This window comes from Gracilinanus agilis, chromosome 4 (genome assembly GCF_016433145.1).
Source record: "Gracilinanus agilis isolate LMUSP501 chromosome 4, AgileGrace, whole genome shotgun sequence".
Lineage (NCBI taxonomy): Eukaryota > Metazoa > Chordata > Mammalia > Didelphimorphia > Didelphidae > Gracilinanus > Gracilinanus agilis.
In genome coordinates this window covers 380,953,575-380,972,683 of record NC_058133.1, presented here as the reverse complement: position 1 = coordinate 380,972,683, position 19,109 = coordinate 380,953,575, and the positions used below count along the sequence as shown (strand labels likewise).

At 35.6% G+C, this 19,109-nt stretch overlaps 1 protein-coding gene across 1 annotated transcript in view; it reads right to left on the bottom strand.

The window, feature by feature from the left end:
* Window positions 1–19,109, bottom strand: part of NCOA7 (nuclear receptor coactivator 7) — a 239,440-nt gene that overhangs the window by 53,805 nt on the left and 166,526 nt on the right. Inside the window, exons 7-10 of the mRNA XM_044676919.1 lie at window positions 8,836–8,915; window positions 4,765–4,872; window positions 3,266–3,379; window positions 2,544–2,669 (exon numbers count right to left, since the gene is read on the bottom strand). Of these exons, the coding sequence (XP_044532854.1) occupies window positions 2,544–2,669; window positions 3,266–3,379; window positions 4,765–4,872; window positions 8,836–8,915 (428 nt within the window). The remainder of the gene's footprint in view (window positions 1–2,543; window positions 2,670–3,265; window positions 3,380–4,764; window positions 4,873–8,835; window positions 8,916–19,109) is intronic.

Sequence of the window (19,109 nt, the reverse complement as noted above, 5' to 3'; positions counted from 1 at the left end):
GGTTGCTTCCCTTTCTAAAGTTTTATTGATGCCTTTTGCTTTTATATTACATTCATTTACAAATACACCATGCTTCCTCACCACTTTGAGATTCTACCCTTGTAAAAAAGATAGCAGATGGGTTTGTACCCCAAAGAGATAAGGAAAAATATTTGTACAAAAATATTCATAGCTATGCTCTTTGAGATGGCAAAAAATTGGAAAATGAGGGGGTATCCATTGATTGGGGAATGGCTGAACAAATTGTGGTATATGATGGTGATGGAATATTATTGTGCTGAAAGGAATAATGAACTGGAGGAATTCCATGTGAACTGGAAAGACCTCCAGGAATTGATGCAGAGCAAAAGGAGCAGAACTAGGAGAACATTGTACACAGAGACTGATACATTATGGCACAATCGAATGTAATAAACTTTTCTACTAACAGCAATGCAATGACTCAGGACAATCCAGAGTAACTTATAAGAAAGAACACTATCCACATCTAGAGAAAATTGTGGGAGTAGAAATGCAGAAGAAAAATGTAGGATCGATCACATAGTTCGATAGGGATATGATTAGGGTTTTGATGTTAAAAGATCAGTCTACTGCAAATATTAATAACATGGAAATAGGTTTTAAGCAATGATACATGTATGACCCAGTGGAATTGCTTGTCAGCTCCAAGAGGGGAGAAAATCATGAATAATGTATCCATGGAAAAATATTCTTAAAAAAAGATAGAAAAAGACAAGTTTAGGAAAACCAGTTAACACAACACCTTAACAGAATGTATAACATTCCATAGCTATAGTAATCCACCTTCTTGATGAAAGGAGACATATTTTCTCATCTCTGAGACCAAGTTGGATCATTATAATCATGACATTAAATTTCAATTTATATTTCTGTTTACATCATTGTAGTCAATGTGTGTATTGGTTTCTTGGTTCTGCTTACTCCATTCCATATTAGTTCATATTAAGTCCCTGTTTCTCTGAACATTTCTTTCATGCAAAAAGATGTAATTTTGATTACCTACTAAATTATTCTGTTCTTTGAAAAATCCATAATTAAGTCTCTACCTTAATTATTAGTAATGCTAATATCTACCACTTCATGTTAATTGCAGCCCCTGTTAAGGCATAACTAAAATTTTAAGATAAAAACAACTAGAACAAAAAGAGCACTTGGAGAAGCTATAAAGTGGAGCTGAGATTGTAACAAACTACCTTAGGAAGAATGGGAACACATTTTCTGAGCCACACTCTAGATTCACCTTTGATCTTGGTGGTAGTGATATTATTATTCAAATTTTAGTTTTATAGATTTAGAACAGGAAGGGACCTCAGGTATTATCAAGGCCAACCCCCTCCTTTTATAGCTGAGAAAAATTAGGCATATTGAGGTTAAGTTCCTTGCCCAATGCTATAAAGCAATAAGTAGAAAGGTTAGGATTCAAATTCAGATCCTTTGACTTCAAACTCAATTCTAATTTAAGCCAAAAAGAAAAAAAGAAGAAAAAATGCTAGCTAAAGGGAAAAGTAACAAAGCAAAATAAAATATAAAAGCTTAAAGTTACCAAAACATAAAATTTATATTTTGTTTTTTTTAACCTACCCCGTTTCTTCTGAAGTAAGACAGCACTGGTCCCTACAACCTGTATACATCATTATTCCCTCAACACACCCAAGCTAAAAGGAAAGATAGGTAAAAAAAGAGTGGATAAAATCAGGTCTATAATCCACCAGTTGGGAAAAGGAGTTTACTAGGCTCCCTTATCAACAGTTTAATGTCCTCTGAGGGCATATTAATATATCAACAAGCCCAGCTTGTGTTTTTCTTTTCTTTTATTTTGTCTTTAAAAAAACAGGAATGGGGGCAGCTGGGTAACTCAGTGGATTGAGAGCCAGGCCTAGAGACAGGAGGTCCTAGGTTCAAGTCCGGCCTCAGACTTCCCAGCTGTGTGACCCTGGGCAAGTCACTTGACCCCCATTTGTCTACCCTTACCACTCTTCCACCTAGGAGCCAATACACAGAAGTTAAGGGTTTAAAAAAAAATAAATAAAATAAATGAAAAAACAAAACAAAACAGGAATTTGGGGCAGCTGGGTAGCTCAGGGAATTGAGAGTCAGGCCTAGAGATGGGAGGTCCTAGGTTCAAATGCAGCCTTAGAGCCTTCCTAGCTGTGTGACCCTGGGCAAGTCACTTGACCCCCATTGCCCACCCTTACCACTCTTCCACCTAGGAGCCAATACACAGAAGTTAAGGGTTTAAAAAAAATAAAATAAAAATAAAAAAACAGGAATTTTAAAGGCAAAAACACAGAAACACAGAAAGATAAGATAATTGGTCAAAGGTGGCACACTGTCACTTCTGCCAACTAGATTTTGCTACTTCTAGAAAAGAAATGCCAGAAATTCAGTAGAGGGCAACTAATGGACATTTGTCATCTTGTGAGCTAGAACCTTTGGACAGAACTTTATTCCTCAGCTCCAATCATTTCTGCTGACTTTTTACTTTTAATACACATTCCCAAGATACCACAACTGCTACCTACCTTGCCATCTGTGAAGTATCGACAGTTCATTTTTAAAAATTTTACAACTACTGGTTCATCTTCTTCAGAGGTGGATGACAGGACTCTTTCAATTGGTTTTAAGGCTTTTCTTGCTAAGTCAGCATCCTTTAAAAGGCAAATGTTTTCATCATAAACAAAAAATAAAAACATCTTCCATTGCATTTTGTTTTTAAAAGTTCAAAACAACTCCAAGTTTAATAAAATAAAATTCCACTCTGTTTTCTCACATGCAACCTGCTTAGTTTCAATCTAAAATGAAAAGTGACAAATATACACTACATTCTTTCAAAAGGACACATGGATAGTGAAAAGTAACCAAATAAAATGCATTTTTTAAAAATAAAAAGCACAAATACTATCTTATAAGAATTGGCTAATTAAATGCTTTCATAATTATATAAATGAGAAAGACTCCATTCCAAACTCAGATGATTTTAATTTAGGAGATTTTTTTTTATTTCTTATCTATAAGCCATCATTTTTCCTTTCTCGAGCTTAACTGCAACAGATTTCTGTTAGAGAAGTTTCTCTTGTTTAACATCATAACCAGCAGCTTAACCCAATTTTAGCCTTTTTATTGGAGAAGTGTTAACTTTAGTCTTATTGAAATTAGCATACTAAGTTATGATAAAAACCATATGAGAAAACATCTCCTAATAGCACATATAACATTGTGATTCTTGGTTAGAAGTTATACCTACAGGTAGTTTATCATATTCTGCATCTGATGATGAAGGAGAAATAGTAGCACCAGGACTTGATGAAGTTAATCTTAAAGTACTGGAAGGGAATTCAGTATCTGGCACAAAAAGGACCTGAGAAAAGGAATGAGGAACATGTTAAGTATGTGATTAAGTGTTGAACTGAATGGTTACCTACAAAGTGATATATTGTTCATAGAAAATCAGTGTAAACTAGTTTAACGAGAGCACTCTTTATGGAGGCATTAGGATCATTACAGAAATCATTCACCAAAAACTGAAATTTTAAAATAAGGACAAAAAAGAAATATATAAATCTGTGTGCTGTATTTTTTCAAATGCAAGAATTAATTTTTGGTAATTTTTTCTAATTTTCTATTAGTTTTAAGCTCATGAGCCGACTTATTTTTTATTAGTCAAAATTATAGAAATGTGACAGCTATTTTCTATGCAAAAATAGAAAATACCAAAGTCAGAAGAAAGTTGAGGCTGCTAACTTGTGGCCCTAGAGGCACATAAGGTTTTTCAGAGCTCAAAATATAGCTTTTGAAAGAAGAATGGGGGTGGGGGGAAGAGTTATATTGATGCTATGATTAAGAGAGATATTTGGTCGCCTGAAGGAACCAAAATGATATCACAATGTGTATATTGGTATTCTGTAGAACCACCAATTGAGAAAAAACTTTTGAAGTAACCACATTAAGGCAAACTCTATCATGTAATAAGAGAATTAAGTCACATGGCCTTAATGGTCTTTCCAAATAGCTGGGTCATCCAAATGGCAAGTAAATGGAAGCTCTCAAGTTGAAATAAGCTCTTTTAAAAATATAAAGCAGAACTGTAGCTTATTAATTCTATTTAGTATTTCAAAAGTTATATATCAGTTTTTGGAGGTAAAGAAAGAGAGTGACTCTAGTCCAGTGATGGGTAAACTTTTTAAGAGGGGGCCAAAGGAAAGGAAATGTTCATCTGTCAGTCTGTTTCTAAGGCAACTCTTTCGAAGTTTCATTGTATTATATCCTACTCATTGTATTCGTCAGATTAGGAATAATGTCCCCAAGCCAGGATGGAACATTTCAGGGGGCTGCACCTGGCCCTCCATTTGTAGTTTGACCATCATTGCTCTAGTCTATTGTTAAAGACATTGATTAACTCTAGGCATATAACTGATGGTAATAAAACAAAGAAAGAGAGCAATTTTTCTAAATCCAAAATACAACACTGATAAATTTTTCACATTTCAGTACTCTCCTATCTGACATAACTGGTCACAGCATGAGTACAGGGAAGTATTAGTTAAGGTTCCTCTAAGAATTTATTATCTCTATAGCATTTTTCTCTTGGGAGACTCAACACTCATAATCTCAATATCTGAGGAAAGATTGAACTAAAATTTAATTTTACTGTCAGTAAAAAAAAAAACATTTAAAGGTCAGATCTCTAAATTGAAGTAGTTTCATTCAAAATGTCTGAAATCATAATAATATTAAAATAATTACCTGGCCTGGAACAATAGTATGTGTGAAAAGCTTATTCAATTCCACAAGCTTGTTTGGAGTGATATTAAATTTTAATGCTATTGTATTGAGGGTATCTTGGCTTCCAGCCTAAAAAAAAAAATCCAACACAAAAAGTCAAAGCATTGATAAGAGAACATTTCTTTTTATGAAATATCAAGTAGGTCACAGCCATGTCTGCATAATATTTTATTCAAGAGAACAAGAAAGTTCTCCTACCTATTAATTCCTAAAGAAATAACCTCAAATAAAATTAACATGCTCCAATTCAATGCTTCTGGACTTTTAAAATCCTATGGCATATTTTATACCTTTCTGAATTTTTTGTAACATGGCCTGAAGGGTATGAGAGGATGAAGCACACACAGAACCAAACAAATGAGACTCAGCATTGAGTCTTCCTTCCTGGACCTCCACATGGTAGCTTAAGAGAGATTTTTGTCATTAAAATGACAATTTCCCAGAATTGCCCTGGAACCTTTTTTCATTAGGGCTACAAAATTCACAGCATATGAGAACTACTTGAACAATTTTAGAAAGCAGTTTGGACCTATGCCCCAAAAGTTACTAAACTGTCTCTAATCTTAGAACCAGCAATATGGCTACCAGGCCTATACCTCAAAAAGGACCCATATATACAAAAATATTTCTAACAGCTCTATTTGTGGTGGCAAAGAATTGGAAACTGAGGAGATGGCTATCATTTGGAGAATGAATAAGTTGTGATATATGAATGTGATAGAATGTTACTGTCCTGTAAGAAATGATGAAGAGGTTAGTTTCAGAAAAACATAGGAAGACTTATTTGAATTGATGCAAAGTGAAATGAGCAGAAGCAGGAAAACAATCTACAAAGCAAAAGCAATATTGAAAAGACAATTAATTTTGAAAGCCTCAAGAAATCTGATCAATCCAATGACCAACTATAATGCCAAAGGACTCACAATGAAACATACTATCTATCTCCAGATAAAGATGTTGAGTCAGAGTGAATATTGATGCATCTCTCTCTCTCTCTCTCCGTCCCTCCCTCCCTCCATCTCTTTCTTCCTTCCTTCCCATGGCCAATGAAGAAAATGATTTTGCATGACCATATATACTTGTTTCCCTTGCCTTTTCATTGGTTGTGAGAGGGGATGAGAGAAGGAAAGAATTTGAAACTGAAAGAAAAAATGAAAAAGTCTTTGTGCTTTAAAAAAAGATGAATAAAATATTTATAACATATACCACTTACAACTAAAGATTTGGTTCCTTATTACTTCTTAAATGACTGGACAGGGTACAGTGAAAAGGAAAAACTATTCCTTTTCAAAAATGCATACAAATCTAATCATTAGAAAATTTGCTTGTTCTAATTTTTTAAAGAATAGATCAGTTTCTAAAGCTGGGCTAGTGCTGGAACAAACCAATCTACATCTTCAGATGAAGACATGAAATTCTTGTAAAATTGTTAAGCATGTTGTTGGAGGATATTCCTCTTCAGGTATGAGCCAAATTCTAGGGACTATTACTTCTTGGAGATTCTGTAAAATTTTCCTATGGGAAGAATTGTATTCATTTGAAAAAAAAAATTTAAAAAGTAGAGGAGAAAAAAAAGTACCCAGATTGATGGAGAGAAGAGGCAGAAATACAAAACACAAGAACAACTTTGGTGGGAATCCACCTACACAAGAAAAATCCAGATTGTTGTGATGCATTAGTTAATTTTTATGAACACTGACCTAATAGTGTGCCTGAAAAATGAGCCTTTTTCCTTGATCATTTAGCTTTGTACACTGCCCCCCACATCACCAAATTCTGCCTCTGTACCAACGCTGTATCTCAAGAATGGCAAACCATCTTATAAATGTGTCCTTATTGGTCACAAAGAGGACCTATTTTGGGATGTTTTCAAGTGAATGGAACAACTTAAACCCACTAGTGGCAGGGAATCCAGGGATCTCAGGTTGTCCTTTATTTTGAAAGACTTTAAAATTGTAATTGTTTACTAAACAAGGACCATATAATTTGAACTTTTAAACTGTGCACGACACCTCACATTAAGAGGCACTCTATATTAGTCTTTGTTTTTCTTTATTATGATTTAGAGAATTCTGCATAATATGATTTGACAGCAAGTAAAGTCAGTAGAAAGAACAACTTTATACAGAAAAGGAAAGTGGAAAGATTTAAGAACTCTGATCAATGCAATGACTAATCATGTCTTCTGAGGACCTATGATGAATATGTTACCTATCCCCATGACAAAGATGTGATGGACGCAAGAATCAGATATATATATATTTTTGGATTTTGCTGTTATGTGGACTTGTTTGGCTTGACTAAGCTTGTCACAATTTATTTTCTAAATCTCTTGGTTTTTCATTTTCAAATAAATGTATATAATTACATACATTTTTTAAAAAGCAAGGGGGTATGAAATAAAGATTTAGAATTTCATATAGCTTCCTCTTTTTGTGTTCTGCTATGCACATGAAAATTATCTTTTTTTGGTGTTTTAAGTTCATAATAAAGAAACAAAATGGTACAAATATAGAGTGCCTGCTATATGAAGTGTTCTAAATAATTTAAAATTTCAAATTATATTGTCCTTGACTATTAAGTGATTATAATTTTTAAAAGTCTTTCAAAATAAAGGACAACATGAGATTCCTGTACTCCTTGCCACTGGTGGCATAAGTAGTACCATTCTTTGGAAAGCATCAGACCCACTCCATTTTGTGATCCATAAAGACAGAATTATAAGATGGTTTGCCATTTTTGGAAATTGAGGCGGAATTTTTTTTGGGGGGGAGTTAAATGTCCAATCCATCAACCAACAAAATATTTAGTGCCTACCGTGTGTCAGGTGCTGGAGATGTAGGTATAATGAAGGAAATGATTCCTACTTGTAATAGGTTTATAGAACAGAACTCAAATAAACTGGGCTAACTGGTACAGAGTCTCATGGGTAACACACAACAGTACTACAGACTTTCGGTTATTTAATAACATTTAAAATTCATGAATAACTATAATCAGACCTAAGATCCTAAGGGCACTCTAGCACCTGGACAATTTTCCATATTAATACAAATAAAATTACAGAGTGACAGGGGATATGAAATACTCTGGGGAAGATATTGGCAGAAAGGAAGCAACTTCACATTATTTAAACCTTCTATTCAATAAGGATGGCTATAACATGGTAATTGTTAACTTGACTCTCAAAGCAAAGTAGGTCATTTGTTATTTCTAATATTCTGCATGTAAAAGAAATTAATCTTTAAGCCAAGTTCAAGAGGCAAGCTTCATTTTACATGTTAAGTAAACAGTTGGGAACATCTGTACTATTAATTTGTAGGAGGCAGTGTGATATAGTGGAAAAAGTTTCAGATTTGGAGTCAGAGGTCCTGAGTTTGATTACTGGCTCTATCACTATAGGGAAAATCGCTTCCTTTTCTGAGCTTCAATTCTTTATCTATGAAAATAGGGCCAGTAAAACTTAAGCTACCCAACTTTCAGGGTTCTTTTGAGGATCAAATGAAAATGATATAAAGTTCTATGTAAGTCTTGAAGCATAATGTGAACATTAATGTTATTATTACTGATCATCTATTTATATTTAAAAATTGAATATAGAACAAGATGGGAACTTGGAAATCATCAGTCTATCTCCTTCACTTTAACAGAGGAAGGAGATGAGGGCCAGAGAGGTGGAAAATGCTGAACAATCACATTGGTAGTAAATAAGTAGTAAGGGAGATTATGAACCTTGAGGCTCTAATTCCAAATTAAAATCCAGTCTCAGATGCTTAGTAGTTTTGTGACTGGACAAGTTATTTAACCCTCTGACTGCTTTGGCTTCTTCATTGGCAAAAAATATAATATCAAGTTGTTGTGAAGAGAAAATGAGATATTTTTGTGCTTTGCAAACCTTATAGTGCTATATAAATGCTATAGATAACTAGGTAGTAGTAGTAGCAGCAGTAATATTGATGAGATCTGTGACAAAATTAAAATTTTATAAACCTAAATTGTATGAATCCTTAAGACTATCTCATTTATACTTACTGTATATTCCATAGTGCCTTGGGGCTTTTGAACCACCATCTTCTTTTCTTTCTTCTCATTGGCTTTGTTCTGGTTGTCATCTAAAGGAAAAATATATTTAAATGAACAGTATTAAGGAAATATCTTTTTTTTTTTAAATAACTTACTTTCTGTCTTAGAACCAATACAAAGTATTGGTTCTAAGGCAGCAGAGCAGAAAGGGTTAGGCAATGGGGGTTAAGAGACTTGCTCAGGGTCACACAGTTAGAAAGTGTCCGAGTCCAGATTTGAACTGCCTCTAGGCCTGGCTCTCAATTCACTGAGCCACCCAGCTGCCCCCAGGTAATATCTTGATTAAGATACCTTCTCAAATTTTTACAAATTCAGATATGTTCAGATTACAGAATCACTGGGGGCCTTGAGAAGGCATTTCATTCAGCCTCTCTACCTTCACGCTATGCTACGCAATATCAGAAAGATGATAATCTCTCATGCTTGAGGAGTTCCAAAAGGAAATTCCACAGTTTCTTTCAGTAAGCAGTCACAATGCCTTACAAATCTCAGAAAATTGTTCCTTATGTCTGACAAAAAGAAAACAATTTGCTTATGTAAAATATAGCAGCTTTAAGGTAAAATCTTCAAGGTAAAAACTCAAAACCTCTGCTAAAGATTACATATAGTCTTGGGCTAAATAAAAATAGTAGAAAGGACCATAGCTTGGAAAAGCTAGTCTTGAATGCTAGTTCTTTGATGATGGACAAATCAATTAACTTCACCTCTGTTTCCTGGTTTGTAGGATGAGAAGATTAGACTATATCAATGATTCTCAAAGCACAGTAAGATTCCCCAAGACTTTTTCAGGGATTTCACAAAGTCAAAACTATTTTAATAATAACACTTTTAATTTATAACATGATCAATATTAGTAGCCAAAACACACACATGATAGCTCTTGGTGGGGTGGGGTGGGATCTGCAGTAAATTTTTTTTTTTTACCTTTACCCTCTGTCTGAGAATTGACACTAAGTATTGGTTCCAAGGCAGAAGAGCAATAAGGGCTAGGCAATTGGGTTTAAATGACTTACCCAGGATCACACAACTAGAAAGCATATGAGGCCAGTTTTGAAACCAGAACCTCCCAGTCCCCAGGCCTGGTTCTCTTTTCCACTGAGTCACCAAGCTAACCTTGGGGGCCATATTTTTTGAGAGTGGAAAGAGATCTTAAGACAGATATGTTTGAGAACTGCTAAACTAGATAGCTTCTTGGTACTTTCCAGCTCGAAAGCCCATGATTCTATGACCTTAAAACTACTTTTCTTCCAGTTTCAGGATGGGAGAAATGATTATAAACCTTATAATGATTTATAGATGTGAATGAAGTCCTTTTTATATTCTCTACCAGTGTTCTTCTATGCTATTTCCTTAGGTGCTATCAACATAGATTTTTATGTTCATAGTGCTCTTTCCACTGACTTTACATTTCTAGTTATCTGAAATAATAATTCTTCCCATTTGTGGTATTTTTTTTTCTGGTCCTAAGCCTACCTCCTAAATCATATCAGAAAAATTCTAAGACAATAGTTTTCCTACAGCCAGTAAAATATTGAATCAAAAGAAATATACTTGATTTCTCCTAGGAGTAGCACCTCATACGCAGTAGGCACTTAACGTTTACTATTGAATGATTGACTTGTTAATATCCCTTTCAAGGTAAATTTATACTCTACATTTCAGCCAGTGACAGACACAAAACTACTTTCCATTAGTGGTAATGGAAAGCTAAAAATAGAGTAATAGTGGGAAATAACAGTAATAACAATGCTACTGATGCTAGTATCATCTTTAAAAATGTTACTTCCCAAGTCAGATCAATGTGGTCAGGAAATTACAGATGAATAATACCCTCCTTAAGTAACATCATCTTGTCACATTCACTTTCAAAGATGAATAAGCATTGACTACTTTGCTATTGACCGGACAATTTTCTCTAAAGTCAGTCTGATTACCTTCGCTATAGAGGGTTTTTAAAAACAACAGTAACAACAATTAAAATAACCACAACATGATGGAATATCCACTTTACACGTGGGAATTTCACTATGTTCTGCTCCCATACCTAACCAAAAGGAAGGCCTCCTCGTGTAGTCTGTAAACCTTCGAAGAGACTTCAAGTTTGGGGAGATGATGGTCAGAGGCTGTTTTGTATTTCTTGGGGGGGTCTTGCCATGGGAACTCCAATTCAAGATTTCAGGTAATGACTTGCAGCTTTCTCTGGGGTCAGAACTATATCCATAAGAACGAAAGCCAGATCTCTTCATTTTCAGTCCCTGGTCTTGAATTTTATTCGGGACCAGAGTGCGGCTGACGCTGGCTCTCTGGTCCAAATCATAGCAGCCCTTGAATGCAAACATCTGCTAGTCAGCGGCTAATGTAGCCAGGAGCCTTCAAAAAGGCTGTGGCCAGCTGAGGAAATCGACTCCCAGATTCAAATCGGAGGCCAGGACAATGGAACTGCAAAGAAAGAGACCAAAGGGCACAGGCTCCAATCGCTTCCAGCCGGCTAGTTTTCCCAAGCGTGCAGTGATGGGTAAGTATAGGATTAAATTGTAGTGCTGCAGTGCTAACAGCTCACAGCTTGTATGTGTGGGTCTTAGGCAGCTGATACCGGCAGACTGGGCTGAGGGTCATGAGAATGAGTATATTCCAGGTGGACCCTGTGCTTGACCTGCAGGCTGAAAGGTGGATGCCTCCCTCTTCCCCCACAACCATCCCTATTCCAGTCCCCATCTCAGATCTAGTTCAGCAGCCTAAGGGTTGACTGCCTAGACACTTATCAGTCCCCATCCCAGGAGATTCCCAGAACAGCCTCACTCTTTAAAAAAAAAAAGTGTCCTTGCCTTGCAATTCTGCATACACAGAGACACTTTACAGCCTAAAAACAGTTTTCATTTTTTTTTAAACTCTTACCTTCCAGTCTTAGAATCAATATTATGCATTGGTTCCAAGGCAGAAGAGTGGTAAGGGCTAGGCAATGGGGGTGAAGTGACTTGCCCAGGGTGACATAGTCAGGAAGTGTCTGACATCATATTTGAACCCAGAACTTCTTGACTCTAGGCCTGGCACTCAATCTACTGAGCTACCCAGCTGTCCCCCAGATTTCATTTTCTATATCTACATAAAGAATGTGTACCCAGGATAGTAGTTTCACTGAACATTTAAATTCCTAAGGATGGAAGGGCTCAGGTTTGGGTCAAGGGAGAGGAAGGGAAATAGAGGATTGTTGCTGGTACCACAGGGAAGAGAGATGTCTAAAGACACCCTAAAGCATTCATTCAAAAATCTAGGCTCCACATAAGCAGGTCAAGTTTCTTTTTTTTAAGCTCCTTACAGAATGTGAGTTTTAAGGGCAGAGAGATTTAGGAAAACAATTAACAATCAGGTACCTGAGGAAGAATAGTAGAGCATCTCACATTTCTAAATTTCCCTTTAACAACAATAATTGCAAAGATGCATTACAGCTCCCTAACCATATGCAACTGTTAGCCATAAAAACAAATATACTTAATAATAACCACAAAAAATATTTAGCTTATACTTATAGTACAGTACAAGTGTCTTAGAAACTTCTTAGAAAGGCTTTTGGGCTGTTAAAAGATAACAGATTTAGGATTGGAAAGGAACCTTAAATATTTTCTAATTCAGATGCTTCATTTTATAAGAGTTCCCGGGGAAGTAAATCTGCTGGTCTGAACCAGCAAATCAGCGTAGGTTCTATTAAAGAAAAAAAAAATTCAACTACTTTCTCCTGATGAATTATATATAATTATTTTTAATGAAAAAATATATATAACATAACCATAGATCAGATGAAAACATGGATATGTTGGGTTTTTTTTTTAACTCTTACCTTACCTTTTAGAATCAATACTGTGTATTGGTTTCTAGGGAGAAGAGTGGTAAAGAAAAGGCAGTTAGGGTTAAATGACTTAGGTCACACAGCTAGGAAGTACATGAGGTCAGATTTGAAATCAGGATCTCCCTGGTTCTCAATCTACTCTGCCACCTAGCTGCACTACACCCCTTTCCCCAAGCATGGATACTGCTAAGGAATTTGGATAGGGTGTTTCCCAAATGCAGAGTTGGAAAGCTAATCTTGGGAATCAAACACTGTAGTAACATACCACATAACTAAACTCTTAACAGGAAATACCACAGCATAGGACAATTTTGGGATTCCTCCCCCAAGGCTGGATCTGGTTTCAGAATCTATAATTACAAAGAGTGAGGAGTTGGGAAAGAGCTATCATCAGAAATCAAAGTTCTAGGAGAGGAACAGCATTTGTAATCAAGCAGTCACGATCAATTAATCAATCAACATGGATTTTTGAGTTTTTCTTTGAGGTTGTATGACACTGCTGATAGAGAGCTGGTTTTGATGTCAGGAAGGTCTTGTTTAACTGGTTAAATAACCCTGAGTAAAATCACCTAACATCTCAGTAACTTGCTCTGGTAGAATGTTTCTTCATCTAGATTTTAGAATATTGATGAAATTACAGGTCCAAGCCCTAACCTAATTATTTGGTTTGATGTACCAAGAACTATACAGGACATAAAAATATAAAAACAAAGTAATAATCAAGGAGCTTATGTTCAATGGGGAATACAAGATATATATACATACATATATATATACATATAAAAATAAAGAAACACATAAATTACATAAAGAAACTTTCAGCAGAGGGAAAGGGTAGAGAAAGTAGAAGCAACTGGAAGAAACAGGTAGTCTTATGTGGAAATTGGTGGCATAAACTAATAAAATAACTATGCTACCAGACAAAATGTATTAAAATAATTAAAATAAAAATGTTTCATTTGAAAGTCTTTTCCTCTTTTGTCTAGTACACAATAAAGGCAGATTTGTCAATTTAACATAATTAATTGGCTATAGCACATATCTAGTAATCTGCAAATAAATTATAAATACCTTTAATCCACAAATAAATTATTAAATGATAGGGATATCTGATATAGCCCTCTAAGAAGAAATAGGAAATGAATATGTGATAAGGAAAAAGACTTTACAGACCACATATCTTTTAAGTCAATGATGGCAAACCTATGGCATGGGTGCCAAAGATAACTTGCAGAGTGCTTTCTGTGGGCACTTGGCCACTCTCCCTCCCCAACCCTCACCCCCAGAGTTCATTACTAGAAAGACAGAGGGACTCAGTGGAACTGCTCCTCTCCCCCTCTCCACCATCCTCCTCCCAACTCCTCTGCCCAGCAACCCAATGGGAGTACACAGGGGGGTAAGGTGGGCAGCTTACAGGTGGTAGAGCTGGAGGGGAGTAGAGCACTCAGGGCACTCCCCTTCCCTCTCTATGCTGGCTGAGGATATTCCTCACTTCACCCAGCAGCCCAATGGGAGTATGTTCTCCCTCCCTTGTATGAGGTAAAGGGGGAGGGGCAGGGCATACCCAGCATGTTGTGGTGGGGAGTGGCCTGGCATTCAGTGTCTGGGTGGGGCAGGCATGGCACTTGGTCTGGGGAGTGGGGTGGGGCCCAGCACTCTGTCTCTAAAAGGTTCACCATCACTGCTATAAAGCTCTTTTCTCACCATAGTTTTTAACAAATTGCTTTCCCATTCAAAAATCAATATTTCTAATATATCATGAACAATGAGAGAAGATCCCAAAAGAAACACAATTTGTATTGTGAATTGTCCATTTGGCAAACAATGCATTCCAAATCACCTTTTCTCAAGGATTAAAGTTAACTACATTCATTGGTACCTTCTTCACTACTGTATTGTAGAAAATCTCAGTGTCACAAAGTCTTCTCTTCTTCAACATCAAAGTTTATATCCACAATCTCCTTTCCCCAAAGACTAGCTTACCTTTATCAAGTCTATAAATGTAATTTTCATAATTAGTAGGTAAGTAAGAATCAGAATGTGGATTGATTCTGATCTAAATTCTCTCAGGATAACATCTTCCTTCTATTCATGTAACCATGCAAAGGAGAAACTCTGAAATCTCTAACTTGCATTTTTTGACATCTTTCATCTTGTATTCCAAAAAATATCTGTGTAATGGTCATTGTCTCATGAGTTAGAATATGAATGAACAAATACTTTTTTATAAGCACTTAGTATGTGTTAGGGTTACAAAGAGAAACATAAGATGGTCCCTGCTCACAAAGAACTCACATTTTATAGAGAAGATAATAAATATACAAGGTTTTAATAGAGAAGATAAGGAAACAAATTGTAAGTCTTTGTACATACGCTGATACTTTATTGAAAATATTTTATAATTTATGTGAATTTAGGTCTGTAACTTTGGAGTCAGGAAGGTTCTGAATTCTGAAAGTTTTTAAATCATGGGCAGATCACTTCAGTTTTATGAGCTTCAATTTTCTCTACAGTTAAATGAGGATGATGATATCTGTAGTAACCACTTTGGAATGAGATGATATCAAGTGAATTGCAAATGTTTTAAAATATTTGTTTTTTTTTTGTTAAATATTTTATTGTAAATTAAAAAAAATTCAAAACAGAACATTTACATAAACAAGTTTGTTCCTTGTCTTTTGAATATACTAGCCCCTACTTGATACGATTCATATTTTTTAAAGAATTTTATTTTCTCAATTACATGTAATAATTTTCAACATACATTTTCTGAATTTATAAGATCCAAACTGTAACTCCCTGTCTTTTCTCTCTCCTCCAAGAGATGGTAAGCAATTTCATCTGTATTATGCATGTTATTATTTTGCAAAACATATTTACATGTTGGTCATTGTTGTAAGATAATTTGTTCTCATATAAAACCAAAACCCCCAAATAAAAACATAATAAAGTGAAAAATAGTATGTTTTGATCTACATCTGATTCCAACAGTTCTTTCTCTGGAACTCTATAGCATTCTTTCTCATAAGTCCTTCAAAATTGTCCTGTATCATTATATTGCTGAGTAGCTAAGTCTTTCACAGCTGATCATAGTACAATACTACTGTACTGTGTACAGTGTTCTACTGATTCTGCTTATTTCACTCTGCACCAGTTCATGAAGGTCTTTTTCTGAAATCATCTTGATCATCATTTCCTAGAGCACAATAGTATAACATGACCATCATGTACCCTAGTTTGTTCAGGCTTTCCCCAACTGATGGACATCCCTTCAATTTCCAATTCTTTGTATAAAAATTTTTAATTTTAATATGATCAAAACTATTTATTTTATGTCTCATAATGTTCTCTATCTTGTTTGATCATAAATTCTTCCCCCTCTCCATAGATCTGGCAGGTAAACTAATATTTTCCTAATTTACCTATTACCCCTTATATCTAAATCATATGCCCATTTTGACCTTATTTTGGTACAGGATGTGAGATATTGGTCTATTCCTAGTTTCTGCCATACTGTTTTCCAGTTTTTCCGCAGTTTTGCTAACTGGTGAGTACACATCTCAAAAGCTGGAGGTTTGGGGGTTTCTGAAATACTAGATTGCTAAGGTCATTTACCCCTGTATACTGTGTATCTAATCTGTTCTATTCCATTCTATTTCTTAGCCAGTACCAGACTATTTTGATGATTATTGCCCTATAATACAGTTTGAGAACTGGTACTGTGGGGCCACATTCCTTCACATTTTCCCACTCATTAATTCCCTTGATATTCTTTGCCTTTTTTTCTTCCAGATGAATTTTTATCATTTTTCCTAGTTCTATAAAATAACTTTTTTGCTATTTGATAGATATGACACTGAATAGGTAAATTAATTTAGGTAAAACTGTCATTTTATTATATTAGTTAGGCCTATCCATGAGTAATTAATATTTTTTCTAATTGTTTAGACCAGACTTTATTATTATATATTATAGACCAGACAAAAAGTATTGCTCTGCAAATATTAAAGCATTAGATGAATACCTACTAAGTTGTTATACCTAGAATATTCAAAACCATACACTCAGAAATCAAAATCTGTTGATGTGGGATCCTCCACAAAGAATTCAGAAGGAAGGACAGAACACAGGCAGGTGAGAGGCAGTGTGCCCACATTTATGTATAGTCTGGCAGTTTTCACCCAGCTGGGGATAGACCCAAATAGCCTTAAGGATGAGAAAAGGGGCAGATAGTGGGTTTTCAAAACATAATTTTACTGGGAAAAAATAAAGTAAGCTACACTAAATCTTTGCTCCTCCTCATTTTCCATACATTGCTTGAGGCCTAGACCACAAAATCCCAATATTACATGCCTATATGTAGATGCCAGTTTAGTTGAATTTAGTTCCCCATTACCTTCCTACTTACTTGAATGATCCCACAGCAAGGGACTTCCCTTTCTGGGCTAAGGGAGAGAACTATCAAAACCACTTTATAATATGTACTTAAAAGTGAAAAGAACCTTCTGCCAGGATATTTACTTAGAATGCAAAATTTTAATTTTCCAAAAAACACACCAAGTTTTATTTTTTCTCCTTTTTCTCTTCTTCCTTGGCATCTTCTTTTTAAAAAATCATTCTCTTTCTCTCTGTCATTTTTTCAATCTTTTTTTCTCTTGTCTTTTTCTTGCCCCTCTTTCTTCTCTGAATCCTGACTGGCAATCTTGCTGTTGATGAGGTTGTGCAAGGTAACTACTGATTGTGGATTGAATGGTACTGATTGTACCATTTAGTAAACTGCTTCCCAGAAAGAACCCTGAGGTTAATAGAATAACATTTTGATTATAGAAGTACTAGTAAAATGTATTCAACTAATTAGAAAGCTTAATATTAGTCTAGTCATATTTAGTATTTATTATATGGCACCAGGCTATGGCCATGAAATTGCCAGACTAAAAATATATGCTACATACTGAAGATACAAAGAAAGATCAAAACATGACTCTTGCCCTCAGAAAAGTGAGTTAAGAAATCTAACTGCTTTGTTCATTAATGGGATCTAACCAGACAATAAGATGCTGAACCAGAAAAATCATCACCATTATCAGCTTCTTCTCTTCCTCTTCCTCCTTTTTCTTTTTCTTCTTTTCTTCTTCTTCTCTGCTTTCTTATCCTTTCTCCTCCTCTTCTTCCTCTGCCTTCTTTTCTTTCTTCTTTCTGCTTCTCCTTTCTCTTCTTCTCTTTCCTCTTCTCTCTTCTCTTCTCTTTCCTTCTTCATTTCCTTCTTCCTCTTCCATCTCCTTTATTCAGTGGATAGTTTGGAAACTTTGGGGGAATAAATGGGAAATGGAATAAAGATAGGTTTTTGGTCTGTGATTTCATTGATAAAGAGAATTTCCAGAAGAGGAGACTCCCTTTACCAATATAAGCCATCACCTTCTCAGCAACATATACTCTTTAAAAAAACAAACAAATATTACCTTTAGCCTTAGAATCAATACTGTATAGTGGTGCCAAGGCAGAAGTGCAGTAAGGGCTAGGCAATGGAGGTTAAGTGATTTGCCTAGTTTCCTACAGTTAGGAAGTGTCTGAGGCCAGATTTGAATCCAAGACCTTCAGTCTAGGCCTGGCTCTCAAACCACAGATCCACCTAGTTGTTTCCATGCACCCTATAATCTTAAGAGAGCTGCCTAGACTACTGGGTAGTTATGTAACTTGTCCAGGACCACACTGGCAATATTTAGCAGAGGTGGGACTTGAATCTAGGCTTCATGGCTACAAGATCACCTCACTATATTCACTCACTACATGATGTTACTTCATATAAAATAATATAAATCAGACTGGGATTAGCATATAGGAGAAGTACAAAGTCTTATTAAGGCCTAAAAAGAATGAAGAAAATTCAGTGAAGGCTTCACAGAAGATAAGGCACCTGAACCATTCCTTAAAAGACAAGTAGGGCTTCAACAGGTAAAGATTGAGGGGAAAGAAAAAGGAAGGAAACAAAATTCTAGATACAGAGGAATATGTGCATAAAGGCAGAGAGCTAAGAGAGGATAGGAAAAGTTTAGGGAATGAGTAATTAGCCTAGTTTGGCTGATATCAAATATATGAAAAAAGGATAATGAAGGATAAGGTTGGAAAGCCCCCAGTTGAAGAGCTGGAGGGTGGAGCACTAAACTTCCAAAGCCTTCTTTTGTAGAAGGATGGATCTAAACTTTCCAGGTAATTCTCCATTTTCTGGCAGCAGCAGCTCTACTTTGTTTTGACTCCACTGAACATGCTCCTACCCCATCTGGTGGTCGTCTTCTCCTCCCCCACTTTTCAGCTTCCTTTTGTGTATTGTCTTCCTTTATTAGATTGTAATATCCTTGAAGGCAGAACTGTCTTTCTTTTT